This window comes from Tinamus guttatus, unplaced genomic scaffold (genome assembly GCF_059628265.1).
Source record: "Tinamus guttatus ecotype Peru unplaced genomic scaffold, ASM5962826v1 Tinamus_guttatus_pri_ptg000198l, whole genome shotgun sequence".
Taxonomy (NCBI): Eukaryota; Metazoa; Chordata; class Aves; order Tinamiformes; family Tinamidae; genus Tinamus; species Tinamus guttatus.
In genome coordinates this window covers 5,062,999-5,089,309 of record NW_028288732.1, presented here as the reverse complement: position 1 = coordinate 5,089,309, position 26,311 = coordinate 5,062,999, and the positions used below count along the sequence as shown (strand labels likewise).

Genomic DNA, 26,311 nt, shown 5'->3' with positions numbered 1-26,311 from the left:
AAGGAGCTACCTATTCACTGGATGTGTAGAACTGCTAAAAATAGATCAAATTATTTGCATATTGGCTGTAAATGAGAATATGAAAGTACAATTCTAAAACTTCTGCTCGTTGGGTCTGTATATAAGGTATGATATTATTTGTGAACTCATTGTCATTGCATACTGTGCATACCAAAGGTTTGTATGGAGGCAGGAACAGACAAATCCATGGAGTTAGCCCATCAAACTGATACTTTAAAGACAAGTGTTTTGTGCCTTAAGAAGTGTTTGAGCCGCAGATTGCAGAGGGTAGGAATGATGTCCTGGAGGTGTCTGTGTGCTGCCCTGCTTGTGCTGTCCTGGTTTTTTACCCTTTTCCCTATGTGCCCCCGGGTGAGGTGAACTAAGACTGTGATTATTGTGGCTCTGTTTTCAGAGATATCCCCCGGGGTCCTGAATTAAAATTGTGCCTTCCCTCGCCATAGCAGATTCTTCAAATGTCGCATAATCTGACAAATGTTAATCTGGCAAATGTTTTGGAAGCGTTTTTGGTTTGAAGCTCATACAGTGAGTTCTCCCAGGTGCCAGAAGACCAATCCATATGTGTTTTTAATAAGCAAAAAATCTGTAATTTTCTGCAGCATTGAAAGTTTCTGATTACTGAGGAGAAGTGGGTTGACAAGTGTATGTTTGGAGTTGCAAACACTTACCTGTAACTCCTATAAATGCAGAACGTAATGCAGACACACGCAGCATTGCACATGTATCGGACACTCGCGTGTGTTGCTTGAGGTGCACATGCAGGTGGATTAAGTTGCACATTAAAATTCATATTTAGAGCCTGATTCAAAGCATCATGAGTGTAGGAGCTTGTAGTTGAAAGCGCTGGAGTTATCTGTTCAGAATTAGGAATTTACACATCTGAATTGTCATTAGAATCACATTAGACCTGTGTGCTAAGCTAGGGCTTTTACACCGAGCAGAACAACCTCCCTTTTCCATGGTGGGGAGCTTTGCAGCAAGAATGTGAATGATTTTGCAGATGTTCTTCCTCCTCAGTGATTTATTGCAAGTCCCGTGGGCTGAAGGCGGCTCCGCGCGGCGCAGGGCACAGGGCAGCCCCGCAGGGCGGCTTTAGAGACCGGTAAATAAAAACTCTGCACATTTGGCTGAAAAACGCTGCAACCTAGAAAAAATGCTTAGAATTTTAAATTAATATTAATTTATATCATTTCATGTTGCATATTAGTAAAATGTCATGCTTAAAAAGTACCTCAAGCTGTGCAGTTGTTGTCATATCCTGCAGATACAGATTGTTGCCAGAATGAACTGATAGAGGAGTAGGTTGATGATTTTTTTTTCCAGTGTCCAGTTTCACATAAAATTTTCACTTCTAGGAAATCTGAAATCATGTAATCTTGATAAATATAAAATCTTGATGAAGTCTGTTTTCCTGAAGGCCTGAGGTATTTGGTACCTTGTTCTGCTCTGTGATATTTTCAAACAGAGTGTGAGTAACATGAAAGAAGAATGCAGAAGGAAGAGGAACAGAATCAGGCTTGCTCTGCTCATCATATAGCTCCTGGGCATGTTTAATTGAGCAGAGATGATCCATTTAATGAAGAAAATTAAAACAAAAAGACATTCTGCCCTACTCTGAAAGTATAAAATATTTGAGGTTAGATAAATTAATATCATTATTGTGTGTGGTTGTATGTGTATAGGGAACGTAGGACATCTCAGCACATGTCTGCAATCCATATTTTGGAGTACTAGTGGGTTTAAATACACTGTTTTCTTTTATACGTATAATAGATCTTGTATAAAGTTAATCTAGAAACTATCATTGATGAAGAAAGGCTTTTGTCTGTTGAAAGAGTCTTTTTCAAGACGTGGTACGGCAGGATTGAAAGCTCACGTGGAGCATGTTGTTCTGTTGCAACACTGGCTCTATAAATAAATGTGAAATACTGCGGTAGCAAAAATCACATTTATTTTTTGAAGCGCCTACAGCATGTCATTACAGATGGATTGATGGTCCTGATAACATTGAACTTTTGTCAGGCCTAACCTGGCAGACTTGTTACATGTCAGAAATTTTCTGTCATTTTTCTTGCTATCCAAGAGGCGAATTTATTTGCAACCTTGAATGACATTGAATATGAGAAGCAAGCTGAAATTTGTCATTTGGCAGGGTTGTTCTTGTTGTTTTGCTTTATTCTGTTACGGTGGCAAATCTGTATTCAGATTTTAAAATTCAGAATACTTTGGTGTTTTAAGGATGTAGAACAAGCGATTGCAGGTTATGAGTGCTCTACAAACTGTGTTTTTACAAATGCAAAACAAACTCATTTTGGGTTCACATTCAGATCATTTATTTTTGTGCTTCCTTGAGGTAACTTCTAACCTTTTTTAGTGGAATTTAGAAAATAAATTGGTATGGTGCAGGTGCTGGAGAAACCTTTCTACAGGGACTGATAGTAGAATTAAGGATGCGGGTGCTTGGGGAGTGATTTCCTGTCCTAGGGCTGGAGCTGTTACAGTTCACATCTAATGAGTAGATGTCTTCAAATGCTGCACGATAGGGATAAGACTATATCAAAAGCTTATGCTGCTTTCTTACAGGAAGCTAATTATCGTTTAATTGCTGAGTCCTGCCTGCCTTTTAAGGCACATATTTGTTTTAATGAGAAGCACGGATGAAAAGGCAAGTTTTGTGCATATTATAGAAGAGAGGGGGATTTCTGGTTGAAGAGGAAGCAAAAAGCATGGGGTAAGAGCATATATTAGGGCAGAGAAAAGGAAATCCTGGACACAGCATAAGAAGTGAGAGAGAGATACGGGGGAGGACATTATTAGCCATGTAACACAAACACTTGCCATGTGGCATAACACAGAGTCACGGCTTTTTATTCCGAGCAGGAAAAAGGAGCAGATTTCTGACTGCTAATACAAACACACTGCGATCAAAAGCTAAACCACGATATACATCAGTAGGCCGTTGCACTATAGACATCCATTTATGTTATGCACTAGTGAAATCAAGAGCATGAAGATAAGAACTGCTTTCTTTTAATGTTCTGGTTCGAAGCACAGAGACTGCTTTTAAAAATTGGGCCACATCATGCAGGCAATATCTTATGCTGGAGAGTTAAGTAGTATTGCATATGCTGAGTAGAGGTGAGAAGAATAAGTACTTCCCTTATATATATATGTGTATATATATATATATATATATAAAATTATTTATTTTTTTAAGAGAGATTTTGTTAGTTGTTGATGCTGTCTCCTTAGCGTTCGTTGCTGCCAGCCCTATGGGATAGCTGCTATTCGGAGGCAGTTTTTCAGTGGGGCAGGGCTGTTTTGTCACTTGTGTGTGAGACCCAGCGGGGCTGTGACGCCTCCTTCTGCCTTAAGGGCCTTGTGAGATGGTCACCAGTTGTGAGTGCCCTCAGCCTCAGAGAAATGAAATGATTTGAGGGAATTTGCACCTTTTCAGCTTCACTTTGGCAGATGTTGCCATTTTGTAGGTTTTCCTATTAAGCTTTTAATAGTCCATCCCCAATTTATTTAACCTCTTTGTTTTTAGCCAGAGTCCTTAATAAGCTACCCTGAGCTCCAGCTCTCCCATGAACCGACAAACCCAGTCAGTTAGTCTGTGAAGGCTAAGGATTGAGGTTGAAGCCATATGTGGGCTTTTGTTTGCTTTTTCTTCCTTTGCATGGGATTTGCCTTAGCAGCACTTTATTTTTTTTACTTTGACTAGCATCTAGTTAGAAACTTTACCACAAGGCGCACGCTTCCCCAGTGGAAGTGCAGAATGCTTCTCCTATAAAGCCTTTGCCCTTGCTCCGAGTTCTGCTCTTATTTCATTGCTCACCCTCTCGCACCTCCCTGACCTGGACGGGGTGTGTGACCTGTCCCCGCGCGTCCCCACGGCCCTGGCTCTCCTGGACCTCGAGCTGCCCAGCCTGCCGGGCCAGCAGGCGAGTTCGAGGCTCTTGCCAGCGAAGCAGGAAGGATCCCGCAGTTCCCACCACGGGTTCTGCATCCCCGTGACAGCATTAGCGCGTCAGAGAGAGCGGAGCAAGCAAGGGAGCAAGCACGGGGCCTGGAACGCGCCAAACCAATGCAGCAAATACCTGCTGGGCTTGTTAAGTTTGTGATTCCGTGTGACAAATCTTCTAGTTTGGAAGTGCTCCCATACCATCTGTTGCCTGTGATCCCATTCAACAGAACAGCACTGACCTGAGGACTTCTGTCATACTACACAAGTTCTTGTGCAGAATACGTAAAATTACGTAGGTTAAAAAGCCTGATCTTCACTAGATTTTTCTCACAGAAAAAATCTAGTCATTGACTAGGCGTTTATTTATATGTTTCTTCAATGTTCTTCATTTATGATTTGTGAATACCCATTTTTCCTATCCAAAACCATGCAGGAAAGCACAAATGTGAGCAGGTAAGTGTGGAAGGTGTGTGGATATTACCGCACGCGCGTCCAAAGGAAGGGAGGGCTTTCACTGATTTGAGATGTTACCATCTCCTGTATGATTTTCATCTCTGTCATGACAGCTTGAAACAACTTAAATGGCACTGCCTGAACAGAGCCCCACTTGTATTTATCAGTATCTTTCTCGCTCCACAAGGTCACCATTGTGCACAGTTATTAACTAAGCACATAATGTGGTCCCTGCCTGCACCGTACTGACTGCCCGACGCTTTCTGCCCCCAGATGTGAACGAGTGTAGCACCGAGAAGGGCGGCTGCCACCACCACTGCTGTAACACCATTGGCAGCTACTACTGCAAGTGCCCCGCTGGCCACCAACTGCAGGAGGATGGAAGATCGTGTGGAGGTAACAGTTTTTCACTGTGTCTCGCTGCTATTAGGAAATCAGAGGACAGGCTGGAAAGGAAATTGTTACCTTTTATCTAGAGCCAGCTGAAGAGTTGTCAAGAGTACAGATCTTCTTATGTCGGGATTATGAAGATGTAGCTCTGAGAACACTTCAAAGTGTTTTCATTGAGAAATTGGATCACTTAACCTGGATGGGTTGTGCCATGTTCCGATTATGGAACTTCCATCATCAGTTTAAAAGCCTGAAGAAAATATATATATTTGCCTGAAGAAAATATATATATTTGCAGATATTTCATCTGTCTCTAAAAGAAAACTGTTCTTATCAGAAAATTCGGTCACAATTCCACAGCTAGAGATTAACTGAATAAAAAGGGATCTAAAATCACATGCTTTGTGCACACATTTGCCTTCTTCCTAGGGAAGATCTAGGTCCTGTTACGCGTTAATATTTGCTGTTACACAAAAGCTCAGTTCGATACAGACTTTGTGTTTAAAAAAAACAAGCGAAAAGCATCACATAAAGCATCACACAACTGAGCAAGCTGTGACTGGGTTTCTAGATGGCAATGGGATAAAGGCAGAGCAGGGGTAAGCCAGGCTGTCCCGTGTGTCGATGTGCAGCCGCTTGGATCCGGATCCTTGGATCCGGAGGTGCAAAGCGCAGCCGGTGCCACCGGGGTGTCCCGTGCCGCAGGTCAGGGCAGGCCCTTCTCCTTGGATGCTCCTCCTGCCCCTCGGAAACGTGCTCAGCTACAGGATCTTCTGGGCACTGGCTCTGTGCCTACATTGCAGCCCCAATTGCATTTCATTACTGCAGCGAGGATGGAGTTGAAGCTTTTTCATTCTCTCAAGATGAAAGGTGTTAGATGCATTTTTATTAAATGTATTATCATCCTTTCATAAGAAGCCATCTTCTGTGGCTTTTGCTGTTGCACAGGATCTCATAAATTCCGCTCTGCTCGGATTTCATTATGCCATTGTCATTTAACTCCTTTTTAAGGGTTGTTACAAGGCAGTGCAGTTCTTAGATGTGATTATATTCTTTATCCTAACTTTATAATTTATTCAGCTGCACTATTTATTCACTAGAAGATTGTGAAATTATTTCTCCCAGCAAGCTACTCTTTGTTTTCCAGCTTGACTATGTAATTAAGATCTAGTCTTATTTTAATTGTGATTGAAGTATTTCATTGTGGTCTTCTGTGGGTTCATTCTGGCCTTTGGAGAACTTCAGCCAGAAATACTGTGTGTGACCCCAATTCCTGCTGCTTCACCTCACAGCTCTGTTACTTCTTTTGGGAACTACGTGCGACTTGCATGTGAATTAGTTCCTAGCACTGTATGCTGATGAATATTACTGTTTTCAGATTTGCTTAAAAGTTCTTGAAAAACCTTCGGATTTTGAAAGCCAGGATCCTGCTCATCTTAATTCAAAATTGTTTCGCCTTTGAGAGTGCTATTTCTGTCAAAATAGCTGTGATAGTAAGTTAGTTAAATTAGTGTTTCTTCTGCTCAGTTCTGCTATTCTTAAAATATATTCAAAATAATAGAATTAAAGGATATTTTATAGTCTATTCATTAAAAACACAAGCAGAGCTTAGGAAATTTGATCCTTATATACTACCCAACCAAGAATTGCAGAAGAATTTTGAAACCACTGCTTGAAATCTTCCCAAATAAAGGAAATGTGGAATGAACTGTTTGCCATTCAAGTCTTAAAATACTGTGAAAGTAGCAGTGACTCTAATTACAAGTGAATCTTAGTGAAGTTGATAATGACAATGACTATATATATGATCACTGAGGTTACCCTGGTGCTTTGCAAGAATAAGGCTCATAGTCACTCTGGGCAGCTGCATTCCTGCTTTCCCTGTAGCTTCAGTCTGCTTTATATTACCTTTTAATGTAATGTATAGTGTAAAATAGCTGAGTGTTATTGATCTGCTTCCATCACCCGTCTCCTGATTGGGTTTTATTTTACCAGTGAATGAAAAGATCAATAACTGTGTATTTTTTTATAAGCTAAGATACAAATAAGGCATAGCATTATAAAACCACCATAGTGCAGAATTTTTATTCAGGACGTCATTACTATTGCAAAGCTTGGTATTGTTTTTCAGAAAAAAATCAGAATACCCTTGTGACAGAAAGGAAAGGTATTGTCAGAAATAACCATGTATTTCTTTAAGACTGTTGTTAGTCATTTAGAGCTCTTAGTGCTGAGGAGCAGAAAGTGGATACAAATTTAAGGAATCCTGCTAGGCGATGAAATACACCCCTGACTTTGTCAGAAATAGCTGTTCTTTCTGTGAGCAGTTTTAGGAGGTCCAAGGGCCCCATCTCACAGTGGGTGATGAAATTGTTCAGGATGCTCAAGCTCTGCAACCTCTGTGGCATCATAGTTGTCTGCAAAGCACAAGGGGTTACATGTGTTCAGCAAAAAACAAGGCAATATAAGCTTGAAACAAGTTATGGCATTAACTTACCACTGTGGTTTGGTTGTTTGGCTGAGTTTGCTCAAGAAAGTGGTAATGTGGTCTGAGTAAGGGGGACACTGTGTGCGTGTGTTATCTATAGAATTAGATAGAATTTGCAGTATTCATTTAATCAAGGTTTTGTGCCTTGGAAATGGTGGGTGTGTTGGATGCTTTTGTCTCTGGTCTGCCTCTGGTCTGAGGCAAATCAGCCTCTTCATGCCACGGCCCCCTTATTTGTTCAGCGGAGAGGACTTGTGCTGTGATGCAATGAGAGCTATAGGCATTCCCATTCTGAATTTAACGGAAAGCAGTTCTACCTGAACATCATAAGAAGTGAAATTGGTGTTTTCCAAACTTAAACGCAGTTTTGAAGCTCAGTCACAAGTCCGGATTTGTAAAGCACGCTGAGTCGAGGGCTGCGGAGCCCTGGTTTTCCACTTGGATAAGCTGCAGAAGTCCAATAAAAAAGGCCGTGACCTTATGTTAAGCTTCTTTGATAGACTGTCATTTCTTATTTATGTTATTGTGTTCTCATCTGTCAAGGCAACTGGAAGAAGTTAGTGACAAATGAAGTCAGAAGATTAGCCATTGATGAAATGAAGCTTTTATTTTACTGATTAGAATAGTATTCGGATCACTGCAACCTGATCCACTGTCATCCCCGGGGATTTTAGTCAAACTTTGGAGTCTTGGCAGCTTTCCTGGCCTTTGCCAGCTCTAGTTTTGGAGCGGCTGCATCCCGAGACAGTGTGTGACTCTGCAAGGCCCCAACTGTTTACCCAGGTAATATAATAGGCACCAGGGTCAGCGATTTGTCTTGATTTCAAGTCTGATGGAAACTCTCTAAACACTGTTTCCAAAGAAGAGTTAATGGCTTGACTAAGAGGAATACTGAGGGATTTGTCTAAGAGAAAGAAAGTGTTTATTAAAATGACCTCAGTATTTATTTAGTCTGTAAGATTTGAGGCCCTGGTCAGAATATGTTCTGGTGAAACTTTGTATTTTGGACTGTTTTCCTTCCCCATCAAATCAATGCATCATTTCTGCTACGTACCAGGAAAAACTGAGGGCCTTAACAGTGGGCTCCTCTGAGGAAGCAGCAAGGAGCAAAGGAGAATAGTACCAAAGGGTGATGTTATTGCAGAGACCGCTTCATCATGGTCTTTTTATTTTTAATAGAAGAAACGGGTCTGTCGGAGGGATTTAGGATATTTTTGCAGTAGTTCTTGTCTTAGAAATTTCCATTTGACTCATAATATTATGCCGCAGTTCTACACGGATTTACTCATAGGTGTTTTCAGGAATATTTCAATAGAAAGAGTAAGAAAATAGATGATATTTTATGGGATGAAAAGGAGGCTGTTCATGTTTAAAAATGCAACAAGTTCCACTCAGCATAAGCTCAAAACGCAAAATTGCAAAATGTAAAAGTGAAGCTTTCTGTCAAAAGCTGAATACTGGTAAGTGGCTGATCATTAGAAGTAAGTTAAACAAATAACCATAGCTGCTTTTACTCTTAAATATTGCTCATTTATGATTGCTCCTAACTGTCAAATCCATATCTTTAGTCATAAATAAAGAGCACAATTATAACTTTTGATTTCTGACCCCAGTAAGCACAACTCATGGATTCTCCTATTCTTTTTATAAAAGGAAGGATATTAGCTAAGACTAAGGTTTAATTTTACCCTGTAAGGACTATTTAGCATTATGCAGGACAACTATTTATCTGGAGAATACTGGATTTAGGTGGGAGAGCTGCTTATTGTTTGTGCATGACTGCAAAGACTGTTTGGGCAGAAACTACTGTAAGACTTTCATAGCTATGTTTGCAAACTTTATTGGAAATTCACCTTAAAATTTATTTCTGCCTCTCCGTAATTCTTTTGGAAATTCCGTCTCTCTCGGTAAGCATTTGTGTGTGCTTTCTCAGAAGAAAGGAATGCTGGAGGTCATCCAAGTAACCTTTCCCTACGCTGTCCTACCCCACATTAGGAGCCAGCTGGGATCAATAGAGGCAAGTAGCTGTTAGTGACATAGTGTCGTCTTTCCGTGTTTGCCTCTCAGTATTACAGCAATAAATTCACCAAGACTAAGTAGTAAAAAATTATAAACGATATATCATAAAGGTAAAATTATCCGTAGGTTATTGGACTTTTTTTTTCCTGAATTAGTTGGATCCTGCTTAGCGCAGGGAGAAACCGGAGCTGGACGCGGTGCGGATTTGGCTGCCCGCCGAGCGGGGACGGCTGCGGTGGCTCCGGCGAGTCCCGCGTTTGGCCCCGCGTTCCAGGCCTAATCCCCGCAATTACGCGCCCGGGACACATGAGCCCTTTAGTCTTATTAAAACATATCATATACTAAGCTCAAGAAAATCACAGTCATTTCAGGTCTGACCTGTTTTCCTTCTGTCAGTAAAGTGGGGGAGTAAATGCAGATACTCAAGCCGTGGAGGGCAGGCTGTGGAGGGAGTCTAGGCTATTTTTGGAGCGATAATGTGGCAGACTCAGTCGAGAAGAGCATCTGATACTCTGAACTCATTGAGGTAACTGTAATGATTTAATTTGGGATTTTAATCGCACTTGTTTAGGTTTTCTCTGAGTCACGCTTGACAATTGCTAAATTCACTCCTTTTCCCTCTCATATGTTTAGCAAAGTTGACCATGAACTAAACCACATAATTCCTCACATATGGTACCCCTCGGGGTAGATGAACTATCAGTTGTGACAGCTTCCTCCCAAGTGAATACAGCCATTGATAAGGGATTTCATTTATCCTGTATACATTTTTTGATTGATTGGAGCTGTGGGTAAGATGTACAGCCACAGTTTCAAATTACTTCTCCTAAGCAGGAATTTTACACAGACCAATTGGTTAGAAATGGCCAATGGCAAGAAAAATATCCTAATCAGAGGGTCCAAAGCAGCAGAAACATTAAGGAAGTTTAAGGAAGATTGCCTGGATTTGCAGCCCTGGGTCTCAGGATGGTCAGACTGGAACCATTCATCTCTCAAGAGAGAAACAGTGATTGGTTCAAGGCACTTCCCTTTTTCCATGGACAAATTTTTTAATCTAGATTTTTCTCTTTGAACATTTGATTCACCTGTGGCATTTTAATAGCAGTCTCTTGCATATACAAAATATGTAACTGTCAGTTTAATTTTCAAATTACACGAGGATTACATTGAGGCTTCGGTGTAGTATGGCATATCAATATGTGATGCGTTTCCTACAGCATACCTTCTGCTGCGTGCCAAGGCGCTGCGATATGTAAAAAAGCATGTTATTCAAAACCACAGAAAAAACTGGCAGCCCGTTCTGCATTTCAGTTATCGGATGAATTCCTGATCACTTCATCTGACATGGGCTGAGAGGAAAACTTGTTTGGAGGTGTCACAGGCCTCCCAGGTAGCAAGAAATGACGAGTGCCATGTCTGCAGCTCCACCGCTCGGGTCCATATGGTGCTGAAACGCGAGCGTGCGTCAGCCCTGATTATAGATTCGTCACGGGGACGGCTGCCACGCGGCTCGCGGGTCTGTCCGGGCGCCGAAACGCCGCACATGGGCTCGACCAGCTGGAGGGAGACGCGAGGTGGGAGCTGCAGCTCGGTGTTCGCTTCGGAACGGGGCGGTGGTGGCAGCGGGACGGCGAGCGGCAGCCGTTCCCGGCAGCGCACGGGCCGGTTCTTCCGCGGCAGATTTGGGCCTGATCAAAACCGCTGCCATGAAAACTTTTCTTTGTCCAAACTTGAGGTCTAAGGCTTTATTGATCCGCCTGTGGCGGTGAAAATGCTTAAGGTCTGGAAATAATATAATACTTACTATGTCCGTGGGGAGTTTAATGTGGCTTAATTAGTGCATACAAAGAGCTTTGAATATTTAGATGAAAAACACTCTATGACTGTCTAAAGGGACTCTTATTGTCCAGACAAAATATAATGTGTAGATTGAAATAATATGACAAAAATGACAGACTGCAGAACAAATATGTTTTGAGACATTTATAGGGCTCTGACGATTAGTTTATATGAGCTAGTTTCCAGCGTTCGCGAAGCCCTTTGAAAAGGCAGGGTATGGAGGATGTTAACATTCCACTGTGCTGATTGACAATAATTAGTTTATTTTCAAGAAAAGAAATATGGTATTGTTGCAGCCGTCTAATGTGGATTAAAAGCTAGGTAATCTTTTCTGCAGTTACAGAGATACAATGATTGCTCTTGTCAGGAAAGAAAATGTGCTTGTGTTTTTTAGCTTCATTGTGTAGGAAGAGCTTTGCAAGCCTGAAATTGGAGCTCTGGTCACGGTCTTCAAAATTACAATTAATAGTAATTTTATGCTGAACCAAGAGTTTTGAATATTTAAATTATAGCTTGTTCATAGCAAAGTATTTACTGGCAAATATAAGTATCTTATAAACAGCACGTGAGTCATCTTGGTGTTCATTTTGAGCACATTGAAAATATAGATTGCAACTGAACTATTCTCGTATAGAGAGGCAAGGCTTAGAAACCTTCAATTCATACTTTAAATGGAAATTATAGAAGGAAAAATGTGCACATTTGCCTTTCAGAGAAGAGAACTGTGCAGATAAACTATTGCTTTTTGAATGGCTTTGGCTACAGGCTCTGTAAACAGTGACAAGCAGCAGATACTAAGATACGGAGAAGTAGAACCCTGACCGTTGCTGGTGTATTTCTGTACTAGCATCTAATACTGTTCTTCACTGGGACAACTAATAAACCCCCCTTTTTTATTGAAACACCCATGCAGGCTATGAGCCATCTGATAAATACTTTAAAAGCTTTACAAGATATATGATAAAATCTGAAACAAGCAAAAGTCTGTCAGCTTCTCTGTTGAAAGCATTGGCCCAAAGGAAGCGATCCAGACCTGACTCAGATCAGGAGCTGCTGGGAAGGCTACATCTTGTTATTAAAAGATCAGTAGTTTGATCAACATTGTATTGGATTACTCAAACTTCAATTACAGAAGTACCTGAGGGCTTTAACTGTGATTTATTAGAAGATTGGCTTGAAACACACCTGCCTCCATTGCATTCTGCTTCTTGGAAAGCCCACCTGAGTGCCTTGCTGGCTCTTACTGTTCCAACGGGGATTCAATGTCAATGAAAGAGTTCAAAAATGGCTAATAAAAATGGAACAATCAGGTGATTAATTTGATGTCATTATAATCTCAGGGTAAAAATAGAGGAGTCTTCTGTGCTTAATGACAGAATTCATTAGGATCCTATTCTGCAAGTATGGGCAGATCTGGGGTATGTTGGCGCCTCTTCTTTCTTATTGCGGGTGAATCTGCAGAGTGGTGGCTAATGTGTGTCACAAGGAAGAAGAATGAGAAAATCTGGGTAACAGCCTTTCTTTTTTTTTATTGACTGACAATTCGTGTTAGAGATGATTGGCTTAGAGCTATGATAACTGCAGAGGGGCAACTACTCTTCGTGGAAGCATCCTGTGAACTAATGACCGTAGAGCCATTTCAGGGAAGCAGTTTTTGTGTGTTCTGGTTCATGCCAAGTTCTCAGAGACATGAGGCTTGGTGGCTGACTCGTCTTATTTCTCTGCCTGTTTCCTAGCCTGCACCCTCCGAATTATCTTGGCCTTGCAACACCAAAGCAGGCCTGTCTCGAGCACCGGTAGCATTGCTTGTGTTTCACATGGGGAACAAACCACTCCTGATTGGCAACTGCTCCACCCAAACCAATTACTACCAAGGTTGGCTTATGTCCCAGCCCGTTTGCAAGACACATTCATCTATGTGATGGCTTAAAGCTTTTCACTGAGCAAAGTAGGACATTTGTCACAGATAGCATTCGCGTTTCAGACGAGCAGGATGTAGGTACTGTAAGCTGGAAGCAGATCAGATTAGGAAGGTATTTGCATAATTATCATTTTCCCTTGCGTATTTTGCTGCGTATGTAAAAGACATTTCTCTGTGCATCCTACTGTAGTAAAGGCACTTACTGAGCTCAGCAAGCAGGCATTAGTATTGTTGCTAAGAAAAAGCAGATGTTCTCCTCAGATCAGTCATTTTTCTCCATTTTTATTCTATAACTATTTTCAAAATGTCATGTCCTGTGGAGAAAAGATGCCAATGGCCCAAACATAAGCTACCTTAGTGCTTCTCAGACTTGAATCTGTACAAGGAATTCGGGCTGCATCATCCCTTCATTTATTTTGTACATTTTACAGATACCCTGTCTTCCCCTGCCACCCTCTTGCTTCCCAGCATGGCCCAGCTGAATTGTGCTGAGGAACAGTATTTAAAAATCGGTGGTAGTGACGTAGTCCCATAACACGTTTCCTTCTGCTGTTATGCCCCATACCAGAAAATCTTGCCTTAGCCCTGTGGTGCTGGGGACGTGTTTCAGAAGGCTCCTGGGGGGCATAGGCCAGTCTTCCTCTTCCAGCTCCCGTTTACAGTAGGCGCCTTCTCTCATTCCCTTCCTTTATACAGAAAATGCAGAATAAAATTAATTAAACCGCTTTCTTCGATATGTAGCTTTTTTTAGTTCTAAGTTGTGCTTGCGTTCTCATTCTTCAAACTGCCCCTTTTTTATTTCTTGTGCAGCAGCTTTTCACCGAGAGCTGATGTCCATCTGTGTGCAGATTCCCAGCAATTGGAGTCAAGCGTGCTGCTAAAATACCTGTTAGCAGAACCCCGGTGTGGAGGCTGTTGATCCCATCAGCCTTCCTTTTTGGCTGCACTTCTCTGAGATGCTCTCTACTGCTCCGAGATTCAGAGAGGGATCATTGGGGTTTTTTTACATTGAAGACTACAAGTGGAGGAAAATCTGCAGCTCTGCATTGTAAAGAGGAAAAAGGAGGAAAAAAATATTTTATTTCCTCACTCTTGTGTGAAAACATAGTGCTGTCTGAGGTCTACCCAGGAAAGTTACTATGTTCCTTTAATTCTTTACCCTGATTTTTTTCTTTTTTCTTTTTTCTTTTTTTTTTTGAAATCATCTGATCCCAATAATTGCTTAAAAACCATATTTGTATGTGTATATTTAATGAAGAATGCCTTCAAACTCTAATTAGGGCTGCTTGACTCCAAAGCAGTTTACATATCACAGGCTTACACAGCTATCAAACAGATGCTTCTCCTTTTTTTTCATTCAACTGACATTTTCATTTTCTCTGCATATTTTGAGGACTGAACAGTGATGTGTTTTGACTCCCGAGGCTACAGACAATATCAAAATGCGGATTAGAAATGAAGCTTTACCTGTCAATTAAGTTGTTAAGCTTGTCCTCCACAGCGTCTCCACTTTCAAATGGCCTGTTTATTGAATTTGAAATAGTTTTCATTTTTGACCTTGTTTAAATTGAATGGACAGTTCTAATTATAATCTGCAGAGTTTTCAGCTGCAGCATATGGTTTGCATATCGAGCTGTGCATGAAGGGCTCTTGCCTGTGCGTTGAGCTAAGCCCCTGTTAAGTATCTTGGGGGGGAAAACCCTCAATCTGGGCAAGCAGGGCACAAAATAGCTCGTCCCCGTGCGCGTCGGCAGCGAGGTCTCCAGAGGGGTGGCAGCCTGGAAGGCAGAGAAGCCGTACAAAACCCCCGGTTTCACGCCGTTGATTTCGAGGGGAAGGTAAATAACTAAATAAATTCAAAGGCCTGTTCCTGTGCATGGCTAATTGGACAGCCTTGCCAAAAAAGTGCTGGTTAAAGCTGCTTTGTCCTTAATCCTGCGCGGAGAAGAAACACAGAGCGAAACCGTCTGCTCTAAGGGCCCTCTTTCCCTGGGGAATTGGTTCGCAGGGACTAAATTGGGTAAGGAATCTCTTCACCATGCTTTTTAACCAGTCTCTTATCAGACTTGACATGCTCCTTTCAGTACGATTTGCTCAAGCTTTTCCATTAATTTTGTTGTAGCAAGCTCGTCTCCGACACCTGTGACTTACTGAAATTTAAGTAAGCCTCAGCAGTGATTTGAGCTCCCTGGGCTGATATGGAGGCGAAGCAGGCAAGGGATGCTCATAAAATCCCTTGGGAGGACCAGGGAAGGACAGCAAGGGAGCAAAAATAAATGCCATGGGGCAGGAACAGTTTAAAATGACCCATCTAGCTCCACAGGAGCACATTTATCTATGCTGAAAGCTGTTTCACAAAGGTGTTTTAACAGTAGTTTCTAGTAGACTACTCCAAAGAAGAGCTCGTGATATATTTACCTGCTTTGTTTAAATATAAATAAATATGTAAGTATATACATATAAATAAAACCTACACTTTAAGGAAGACTAACAGCTATTTAAAAACTGCTCTCTTCCCTTTTCCTAGCTGAATTTGGTTCAGTGAAACAGAGACTTTTCCAAATTAGCAGTAATTCATCTTTTTCTTGGGGATTTTAGGGTCTAATCTGACAAGACCTAAAATTTGTTGTATTGTCTTCTTATTATCAATACTAGTGTCAAGCCTCTTTCATAGTTGAAAAAATAAAGCAAATATATTACTAGGAACAAGAGTTACTAGGAACAAAACTTCAGCCTAGTTTTGAAAATGGAATAGACTTCTAACCTTTATGCTTTGGGAGCAAATGATACCTTCATTAATAGTATGTGTATTTGTGAATGGGTTTGCATTGTTGGCCAGATGATGGATTTTTTCCACATGCAAGACTTGGGAAAATTGCATTACTTTAGGGAAGCTGGAAGTTGAATGTTGTATAAATTTATTTACTAACAAGAATGGTGATTCTTCTGTTATGCTTTTATAAAATTAGTTCTAACTTTTGAGATCAGCTTATGGAGGTCTAGGACCAAGCTTGTTTCCCTTGCTTCCTTAACGTCTAAATTATTGAATTTAGAAACACACTGAATTAGCATGTTGAAATTCCACCATGTAAATTAGTGAGGAAAGACCATATAATATATAAACTTCTTAATTTGCATGGGGTTGAAACATTCTTTGGAATAGAGAAACCAGACTAATCACCGTGCAGTTAGAACAGAGGGAAAGCACTGCCATAGATCTCTGGTGACTTCTCATTTTAAATATCAAAAATAAGGGAGTGAGGATTTAAAAATTTTAAATTTTAAGCTTAGTGTTTCTGTCTGTGATTTTTTTTATGTAACATCCTGTGTTCCCTTCCACGTTTCTGTGGCACCGCAGCCACCGACTGTACCGCCGTCTTTAACCCTCAAAATACTGAGTGTGGAGCTCAGGCCCACCAACCGCTGACTTTACTAAATTCTACAACAGTCACACTATGCTTGCCTCTGCTCAGGACATTTTGGAAATAATTGCTGTTATTAGTTATAATTTAACATACGAATGTTGTGACCCAGCCGGTCTTACCCGGGCCCAAGCAAACCCGACGGCCGTGTATGCGGAGCACGGGCGAGCGCTGCTGCAGAACGACACGTTTTTGGTGCGAGGGCCGTAGTGCTGCTTTGAGCGCGATCAGGGCTGGCAGCAGTTCCCAGCTTGACATAAATCTCTTCATCCCTGTCAAGTCACCTATATTTGCTGGGTGGGTGACACTCACGGCTTCAATTTGTTCAGTTTCTGCCTGGGATGGCGCTTGCTGCGGAGGGATTTTGTTTGCTGCTTTTCCACCGTTGAGATCCTTCTTTAACATTCACTGCTCCAAGGAACCGAGCCGGTGTGTTGTCCCCTGCTCACCTGTGAGGAAGTGCCAGCTCCAGACGCTCAGGAATGTGAGGAAAAGCCTCTTCATTTGTCACTCAGGGAAATGCCCCTGGCTCAGGGACACGAGCTCAAAGGCCGGCCTACGCCGGGCCTGGCCAGCCCTCACGTGGTGCTGTCACTGCACGTGGCACGACGGCCTTTCTGTAAATGTAATTCTTCTCATGCCTTGAAATGTCACCTCTTTCCATTCACGGATTCCCGAAATAGCTACATTATTGACAGGCTGCCCATCCCAAAGGAGAGCAGGGGACTCGGGCCTGCAACAGAGCCTCAGTAACAAAGAATCTCATACCCAGCCTTTCGTTTTGCTAAAAATGTGCAAGTAGGAGAAAGTCTATGACAGGCTGGATGTGACAGGACGTTTTTGTCATGGCCTTGTAGTTTCCAAACAACCACACACACTGCATGTGAAAAAGTGCTAAAAGTTGCAGATACTGACCATACAAAGAAACAAAGGTGAGAAGCATTCTTGCATTTATTTTAAAAAGTAAATTGATTTTAAAAGAAAAGCAGGCCTTCCTCTAAGTGTTTTTCCAGGCATTTTGAGATCTGAAGTGGTGGTTGTCCTACACCAGAGCCCAAATGTACCCATGTGCCTGCCGAGGAGAAAAGAGGGTCATGGATGTAGCATTCTGCAATAATATGGAAGAGAGGGTGACGTATTAGTCTTGGGGTAGTGAAGGGTTCTTTGAAGAAGATGGATTTAAAAGGAAATAACAATTGAGATTTTATTAAGTGTCTATCCAATGGTTATTATCAAGGACAAGCACTTTCAGTCCCTTTTTGAGGCTGGTGACTGTTTAGATGCTTGTTATGTGCAGGCTTAAGGGTGTAATGTGGAAGGAGTACACGAGTACTCAAGCCTCCCCAATCCAAAAATTGGAACTTCCTTTTTCAACTTTCTATATTTCTTTAGTTTCACGTGTTGTTTTCCTTTTATAATGTTTCAAAAGGCTAAGATGTTGGTAGGGAGTAGGTTTGACAACATCCTGCATTTTTCCCTTTAAAAAATATAATTGCAGATCCCCAGATTATCGATATTTCTGGTTAACACTGCTACCTATTTATTTTTAAGGAACTGGCAGATCATAGTTGTGCTTGATTACATTTAGTTATGATATTAAAAAACAAACAAACAAAAAGAAAAAGAAAAAAAAAAACAGAATGAGCTGTTCACAAATGCCACTGCAGTGATGACCCTGAATTGCAAACAGGTAATCCCAAAGCTCTGTATTTCATACATGAATATGGGGATATTCACATATTGCCTGCTTTATTCACCTTGCAGCCCAATCCCCTGCTCAAAATGATTTGGGGACAGCACAAAATTCTCATTCTGGGCCCTTTCATTTCAATAGATTGCTCTCACACCGCTTTCTGAAGTGCAGTTGCTCTCATCAGGGTATGCCTTGGGATAAGCAAACCTTAAACCACTTGCAATTCAAGTTCGTTCGGATAAGTGTCCTAAACTGTAGCTATAGAAAGTTACTGTGTAGCTGTTTCAGTTTGATCGTCAGTAGAAAATAATCCAAATTTAATTATAGTGTATTGTTAAATAGATACAATCTCCTGTAATCCCATATGGACTGACTCTATAATTGTTTGAAGATTTTTATATTTCTGTAGTCATTCCCACGTGGAAAAAGAAACGGCTACTTAATATACCTCAAAAAATCTCTCTTGTTTTCCCGGTTTATGTGTCTTTTATAAGTGTCAAAGTTTTAGTATAAAGATCAAAACAGGTTACACTTTTCCAGCATTCCAGTGTGGATGTAACATTCAGGTTACCGTCTGCTTTGCAGAGTGCTTCCCAGACAAAATAATTAAGGCATTTTTCTTCTGGAATTGGGGACAAAGTTGTTTCCTGTCCCTGACACCAAGGAGGAGTTGAAAGGCAACTGTATATTGCATTTTTCCTGATTATATCTGTGATATGTGAAGGAATCTTTAAACATCTAGTGCTTAAAGTATTGATCTTGCAGAGAAAGCTTTCGACTAAAAAGAGCTGTTGTTGAACGTGCCGTTCCTCGGGTGTCCGGAGCCGACAGCACTGGGATTGCATCGCAGCCTCCCTGATCCTCTCCCGCTCCTCCCCGCCTGCCTGCAGGGAGTTAGAGCCAGCTCTTATCCACAGGCATCCCAGGGTCTTTTGCTTGTCCTCTAACATATTAGCATCACACCCTCTTGATGGGCCTAGAAAGATGTTTTATGATTTGAACAAAATATATTGTCCCTGTGGTACTCTGGTCAGGTGGATTTCTTTTTTCTTTGTCTTTCTTAATGGGTGCCCAAACTTGGACACCCCTTAGGAGAAGTTAATGCAGAAGGAGGGTGGCAGAGGGTGGCTCGGGCGAAGGCACTTGGAGAACTGCCTGGGTCTGTTGGGGCTCCAGGGCACAGACCCCTCTGCAAATCAAGTCACTTGTATAAATGTTCACACGGAAAAGAGCTAGCTTGCTCTTTTTTATCATTTCCACTCTTTTTTTTTTTTCCCCTCTGTCCTTTGTAAAAGTGCTGATATCCGAATTGAAAGCTGTAACTGATATATTAAGGAATTTCTGCAGCTGGTTGTATCTTATAAAATTAATATATGGAAATCCACAGCAAGTGAGATTATTGAGGTACAAGTGCCATAAAATGCTATACTGTATAGATCAGCTGTTTCTGAACCTTTTTGCTTATTTTAGTTCTGTGGTACTCAAGACTGGGTTTGATTTTATCCTGATATTTTTCAGTAGAGCATTTCTTAACAGTATTGTGTTCAACAGGATGAAAAACATTTTCTATTTACTGTTTACAGAGTATTTCAGATGCCTCCAGGCTGCAGGAAATGTACCTAGTATACAGTCTAATAAAAGAGCAAATTTAGCAGGACTAAAAAGTCGCACATGTTAGCAAATGGTCGGAATTTAAACACTGGGGAACATAAGGACTTCATTTTACATGAGTGGAATTCACATGTAAAGTATTAAAATTTAGCTTTATATATAACTACATTTCATCAGGACCAGGGTATTTTGTGTTTCCAAATCATCTTTAAAACTTCCTTTTTCATTTAATTTTCATTAGATTTTCCGAAATGGAATAAACATAAACACATAAAAAATGTAAACCATAAAGAGAAATGCAAAGCAGATATATCAACAGTAAAAATATGAAAGCCAGATCCCTCTCTCCTCAAGTGCAATATGGGAGGAAAATCCTCCCTGCGTTCCTGTTTCCCTGCTCCTTTCCGTCCCTCCTGCCTTGCTCACGTGCCGGCCCCTCTCCTTGCTCCGTGCAGCCCATCCTTCCTTCAGGTTGGGTTGAGTTGGGTGGGTCTGTCCTTTAGGGGGGCTTCAGAACATGATCCAAAGAGCAATTAAGTCAGTGGGAATCTTTCCAAAAGGGAAAAAAAATGCATTTTAAAGGGGTTGGTTCCCTTATAGCTACCTACTGCAGAAGGGTGAGTTGGGTTTAGCATTGGAAAACCATTGAGTGCTGAGGATAATTTGGGATCGGTGTTGTTGCGCGTGGAGTTGTCTGTGCTCGGGGCTGTTGAGGAGGGGATGGTTTCTGGGCATCTATTGGGCAGAGTTTTGTCAGGGTATGGACTAAGTGACCCCTCTCTGCAATGACTTGTACGTTGGGATTTGTGGCTGTGACATCACCGTGCCAATCAGATCCTATTTTACAGCAGCCTCGTGTTGCTGAAAAGATCCTGAAACTGCTTACATGCTTGTGGAAGTTGTTGTTTTGTAGATCTGTTTTAAACTTCCACATATTTGTTAACAATTTTCTTGATCCTTTTTTTCCACCATCATCTTTGGATGAAATGTTAGAGAAACATTTTCAAAGTGGCTTATGACAGTTTTCCTATTTATTTGACTGAATGTAATCCTCTAAGATATGAAGTATGGCAAGATGCCTGCTTAGGTGCAGAATAGATATCATCAGGAAATCACTGCAATGAAATCACTTCTCAGACAGGGAAGTCATCTGAGAAAAAGACAAGGAAAACTCAGGTGATCATGAGGAACCCAAGGGGATAAGAATCACAGAAAATGTGGCACAAAATCAGCATCCTTGATCAATGCAATAGTTAAGTTTTTTGTATATTCAGTGGTTGAAACTGCTTGATTGAGATGCTCTTGCATGTCCTTTTCTCCTTTTTTGCCTATTGTATGTGCCAGTACACTCAAGAGCAACTGCTAAAAAAATGCCTGATGCAAAAGGAAATCTTCATGCCTCAAATCTTTACAAAAGCCAGATGTTTATCCAGTGCTGACCTCGGATGCTGTAGTTCTTTGCCCCAGGAAGCATGCATGTTGCAGATCGCTTCCATTAACAAGTGCCTCAGAAGTGCAGAGTGCACAGGCAGTGCCTGCAGGGACTTTGGACAACTCCATAAAATTTCAATTTTCTTTGCTGCACTTACAGTGCAGAAGCAAACAGCCACAAGAAAAAAAGAAAAACCATTGAAATGCAATGGTTGCGTTATGTGTTATCTGTAGACGGGCCGGGAGAACCAGGGTATGTCTTTTCTGAGTCGGTCGTGTAATTTTAGTCATCTCTTTTGTAATTTTGGTCCTCTCTCTCTCTTGTGCAGACGTTGACGAGTGCGCGGCGGTGAACGGAGGCTGCCAGCAAGGCTGTGTGAACACCCCGGGCTCCTTCCATTGCGAGTGCCGCGCCGGGCACCGGCTGCACGCCGACGGGCGCACCTGCATCGGTGAGTACATGGCACTTCACAGCCTTCAAGCTGCTCTTTCTCTCCTGAACTGTCTTTGCGGAAATGTAAAGATGTGCAGTCTCCTTTTCCATCTCAGTTTTGCCTAATTCTCAAAGGATATCTTTATCCCTTTCTGTTCAAGCAGTTTGCCAGAGTTTCCAAATTTGTTTTTTCTTGTGAACAGTTTTTTCTTGTTGGTGTCCAGGATTTGTGATGTCTTGTGAAAAATTCCTGATTTTTTGAAGCCATCAGGAGGCAAAGAAATAAAAAGTCTTCATTTCAAATGAAAGAAGTTTTCCCAATTCTGAGCTTTTTTCTCTGCATTGTATCCCACTGCACGCTCTAACCCTGCTCTTGGCTTTTCCATCCCCATTTCTCATGCTCGTTCTTTATTCTTTTTGCCTCCTTTTTCTGAGGAGGCACCAACAAAACATAGTGAAATCTCCTGCTGGCACTGTACCGTGCCAGGCACTGGGCTCCATAAAACACCTTGTGTCTTCAGTGATCATAAATGAATGCCCCAAACCAACTGAAGTTGAATTTAACCCAGTCTATAATAGGGAAGCATCCTGAGGAGACGCTTGGGAGTCTGTGAGGTTTCCCAGGCTGTCTGGTGAGAAGCAGCAGATTGTCATTAGCTGTGCTGGGAGTCAAGGAGGAAGAGGAAGAGGCCAATTTGAGAGGTGCTGCAGTGAGCGGAGCAGATAATTCCCTCTGCAGGCTCCAGAGCAGAGGCCAAACTTGTGAATTTCTAAGCTGCTTCTGGGAATAAGGTGCTATGGCCTGGGAGATGGAGAGGGAGCTTTTTAAAAGGCTAATGAAATATTTAAGTATGCACTGAGAGGACTTTGATTTTTCAGAAAGTGTATGAATTGGAGCCCTTCTCTTCATCTGTTCTCCTTCAATTTTCACTGTATGCTGAATTTTTATGTAAAACCATTTTTAGTGTCAATTTGTCTGTTTAGATCCATGTTATGCTTTAGTTATTAGGCATAATGAAAAGGATACACAGGATGGGCTCAAAGCTCTCCTCTTGGGCACATTACAGTGTGTTTATCCTGTGCTAATCCTCTCTGCTCATGAAGAGGGGCCTGTGCATATAAGCTGAGTTCTGAGTGCTTTTCTGGAGACTCTGCTCATGCTGCTGGCTTCTGATTGGGAGGCAGTAGGTTTGTGATAGCTCTTTGTTCCCACTGTGGTCCCATCTCTCGTGATACAGTCCTTTATGTAAAGCTGTCTTTAAGGGTTGCATCACTCCTGCGTATCAGGAATACATCTTAATCTGCTGCAGCCCTGCTCGTAGCAGCCGTGTTGCGCCCAACACTGACTCTGCTCTGCTGATCTGAGTGATGGTCTCTGTTGTCCTTACATCCTTACAGACATTTCCTGTTGGTCAGAGGAATCCCATTTTAAGAATCAGGCATCTGAAAACGATGTGGACAGGGTTATCATGATCCTAAAGGCTATATTGTTTTCAGGCTGAGATGAAAATCCAGTGACATGCAGCTTAGAGCTCCCCTGATGGACACTCATGTAAATGAGAGCCCCGGGGAGCTCAGCAGTTCAGCTAGCTGATGTGACACGGTTTCTGCTCCATGTTTCTCGGAAGGTCTAGCAAGTACATCTGCCATTCAACTGATAATAAATTCTGTTTCTTACACTGCATGCTATGCGTCCGGAAACAAATCTGTAGTTTATTCTGCATCTTGTGAAAAAAAAAAAAGAAATACTGCCCTTGTACTGCAGTTCAGCTAGTACAAAAGTCAAGTTGTCAGATTCTTTAAAAGGATTAAAATGTTCTGTCATTTAAGAAGAAGAGAAGAATGTCTCATCTGAATTTTTTACACTTGAATTTAGGTAATACAGAAGGAACAGTTAAGTGTAGACATAACACATGTACAGAATAAGTTTGCTCACAGTTGTGTCGTTGTCTCGGTTCTTGCATGAAGTCAGTCCCTTGGTTGTAAAGTCATTGATGCAAAAAGACAAGATATACTAGTGTACAAGATGTGGGAATACTTTATTATTATTTAAAGAACCTACCGCTTCAGGTTTGTTACGTTTATAAAGACATACGCATTTTGATAATTATCTGCAATTAATAATATGGTTTCAATCTTTTCTTAGTGGTCTTATTTGGGAAAGGAAGCATAAGTGTGAAAGAAATAGATAAGTTTAATATAGAGAGGAATGGTTCATATTTCCTGGAAAAACTAATGTTTTTCTGTAGATTAAAAGAAGATAGAGAATTGTAACTCTCTCTTATGAGGTAAGACCGAGGTATCAAAGATGTGATGGCTGAGTTATGTTACTCCCTCCTAGATGGTGTCATTTAGGCAGTGTGGAAGGAGGACTTTCATACTAAAAATTACTAGAGGTCATTGAAGGAAAAAAGCAAAAGCAGTGAATGATTAATGCAAAAAAAAACCAACCCAAAAATGGCTATTTGGGGGATTAAATGAAGTAATACTTAGAAACACTGTTAGCATGGTGTGGTAGAGTTTTCTTTTGTCACAAATAATCAAGAAGTTCAGTTAGTTTTCCCAGCCATGAACATTATCAGAAAATGAGTTTTCATTTCACACATGTAAGTATTCACAAGAAGTTATTAAAAATACTTAATACAGTATTATTTGTATTCACTGTATCTCAGAAATTATCCAGGAGAAACAGAAATAAATCCTAAGATAAGAGACAAAAGTAAGTTACAGAGAGCGCTGCTGTCATGATAATAGATATACACAATACTGAGCTGAGAATACTCAGTTTCATTTCACCTATTTAGACAACAAAACATGGATATAATAAACTCTCGTGAGTTGGAGCTCAAGAAAAGTGCTCACTGATGATGATAGAAGGAAGCCTTTTGCATGGAACAGAGCTCCATGAGTGTCTGTCCTGGGGACTCTGGCACTCCCTGCCCTCGGTGACAGGGCAGCGGTGGGGACGGAGCATTTGTCCCTTCTGCTCTGTGTGCGTTTTTGAGCACTTCTCTGACCAGTGACAACGATGCATGTCTGACCTCGTGTAGCTGAGCAGAACGCGGAGCAGTTCCAAGAGGGCTTACATTTGCAATAATATTTGTAACACGAATACTTTGGAGGATGTAACCGTCTCTCAGGCACGCTAAGAATAAAAAGGGACTACACTGTTGAAATGATGTTTGTGAAAGGTTATTGTCTCAGATACAGGGATAGGAAACAAGCATCCCTTTACACAGGCTTTTCAGCTGAACACAGCCCAGATTTGTTATGTTCATTCTTTTCATCTCTTCTTTTTCTTTCCTGGCAGTCCTACATTTCTAGGAGCAAAAGTGCCAAAATCACTTGAGGGAAGCAGATTTTCTAGCCTAAATGGCTTGCAAGTGGCACATACATAAGCAAGTGGATCTGTATTCTTGAAGTTATTTAGGCCATCTCTGAAGACTCAAAAAAACCCGAGACAACTTGCTTTCTTGTGTAATCATATGGAGCATCATTGAAGTTCCATACAAGTTCTTTACATGTAGCAGTGTCCATACTGTTCCCACGTCCTCCCTATTTGTTTCGGATCCTGTCTAAGCTCTTAGTCCATTCTTGCACTGCTGGTGTGATCCCTAGAAGAGAAGAAGAGAAGAAATCTCTCTGTAGTTTGTCATTCCTCATATTAGAAACTCCTGCACACCCTCTGGAGCAAATAACCTCTCTGCAATGGGTTGCCCTGTTCAGTTCTGAATAGCATGTGATTTCCTTTGAATCCCTCAATGATCTCCAATGCCTTGTGTTTTGCCAGTGTCCCCCTTTTCTTTGTTATCTTTTTTGTCCCAGAGATTTTTCTCCGTATTGAATTCATTTGAAGCTATGTGTGCCAGCCTGAATGATCGCTAACAAGTTAGGTAATTAAAACAACCAAGGGTAGCACTGTCCAGCGTTTCTCTTTTGTTTTGAATGCCTTGATTATGTTAATTTAATGAATCCGACCTCATTAAAGTTTCACTCACCGGTGCCTGGAAAGCAGAAATGCCCACAAAGAGCATGTTTATTCCTGTACCAGACTGTGTTTTTGGTCTTATGTAAATTCTTTGTCTACCTTGGAGTTTATTCCCATTTGAACTCCTAGAAGGGAAAGCAGCACACAGGCTTTAGGATGCAATTCATCTCTTGTGCCAGCTGTTACCTTTCATGTTTCCTTGTGCAGAAAAGCTGTTGGGATGCAGTTTTTTTGCTGGGACTTCTGCACACTGAGCCTCTTTTATAGGTGAAGCGAAAAAGAAAATATCTTTACAAAACTGCAGTCTATATTCCGCCTCAAAGTAAAAGCACAGAATACCTGCGGTTACATCCCTTGTCACTGATAAGGTTACATTTAAGGTTTTGGAAGCACAGGCTTCATGGTTTAACAGTGGGGTTACCATCTACACGCCTAACGGTGGCTACCTGCTCCTCGCCACGGGCCGCGGCTCCGCGGGCTCTGCCAGCCCCAGCGAGCAGCTCGTGCCGGGCCCAAACTCTCTGCTGCTAATGGCTTGGCAACGGGGCTGGGTTTCTGCCAGACGTGAAGAGGAAATCCTGGAAAGTGGAGGGGGTGCCACAATTCTGCCTAAATCCTGTGCAGATAGTAATGCG

General features: G+C 41.5%; 1 protein-coding gene across 1 annotated transcript in view; it reads left to right on the top strand.

The window, feature by feature from the left end:
- LOC104571522 (uncharacterized) overlaps positions 1-26,311 on the top strand; it is a 171,345-nt gene that overhangs the window by 86,516 nt on the left and 58,518 nt on the right. The window contains exons 5-6 of the mRNA XM_088523820.1: positions 4,715-4,837; positions 21,585-21,707. Coding sequence (XP_088379946.1) covers positions 4,715-4,837; positions 21,585-21,707 — 246 coding nt within the window. The remainder of the gene's footprint in view (positions 1-4,714; positions 4,838-21,584; positions 21,708-26,311) is intronic.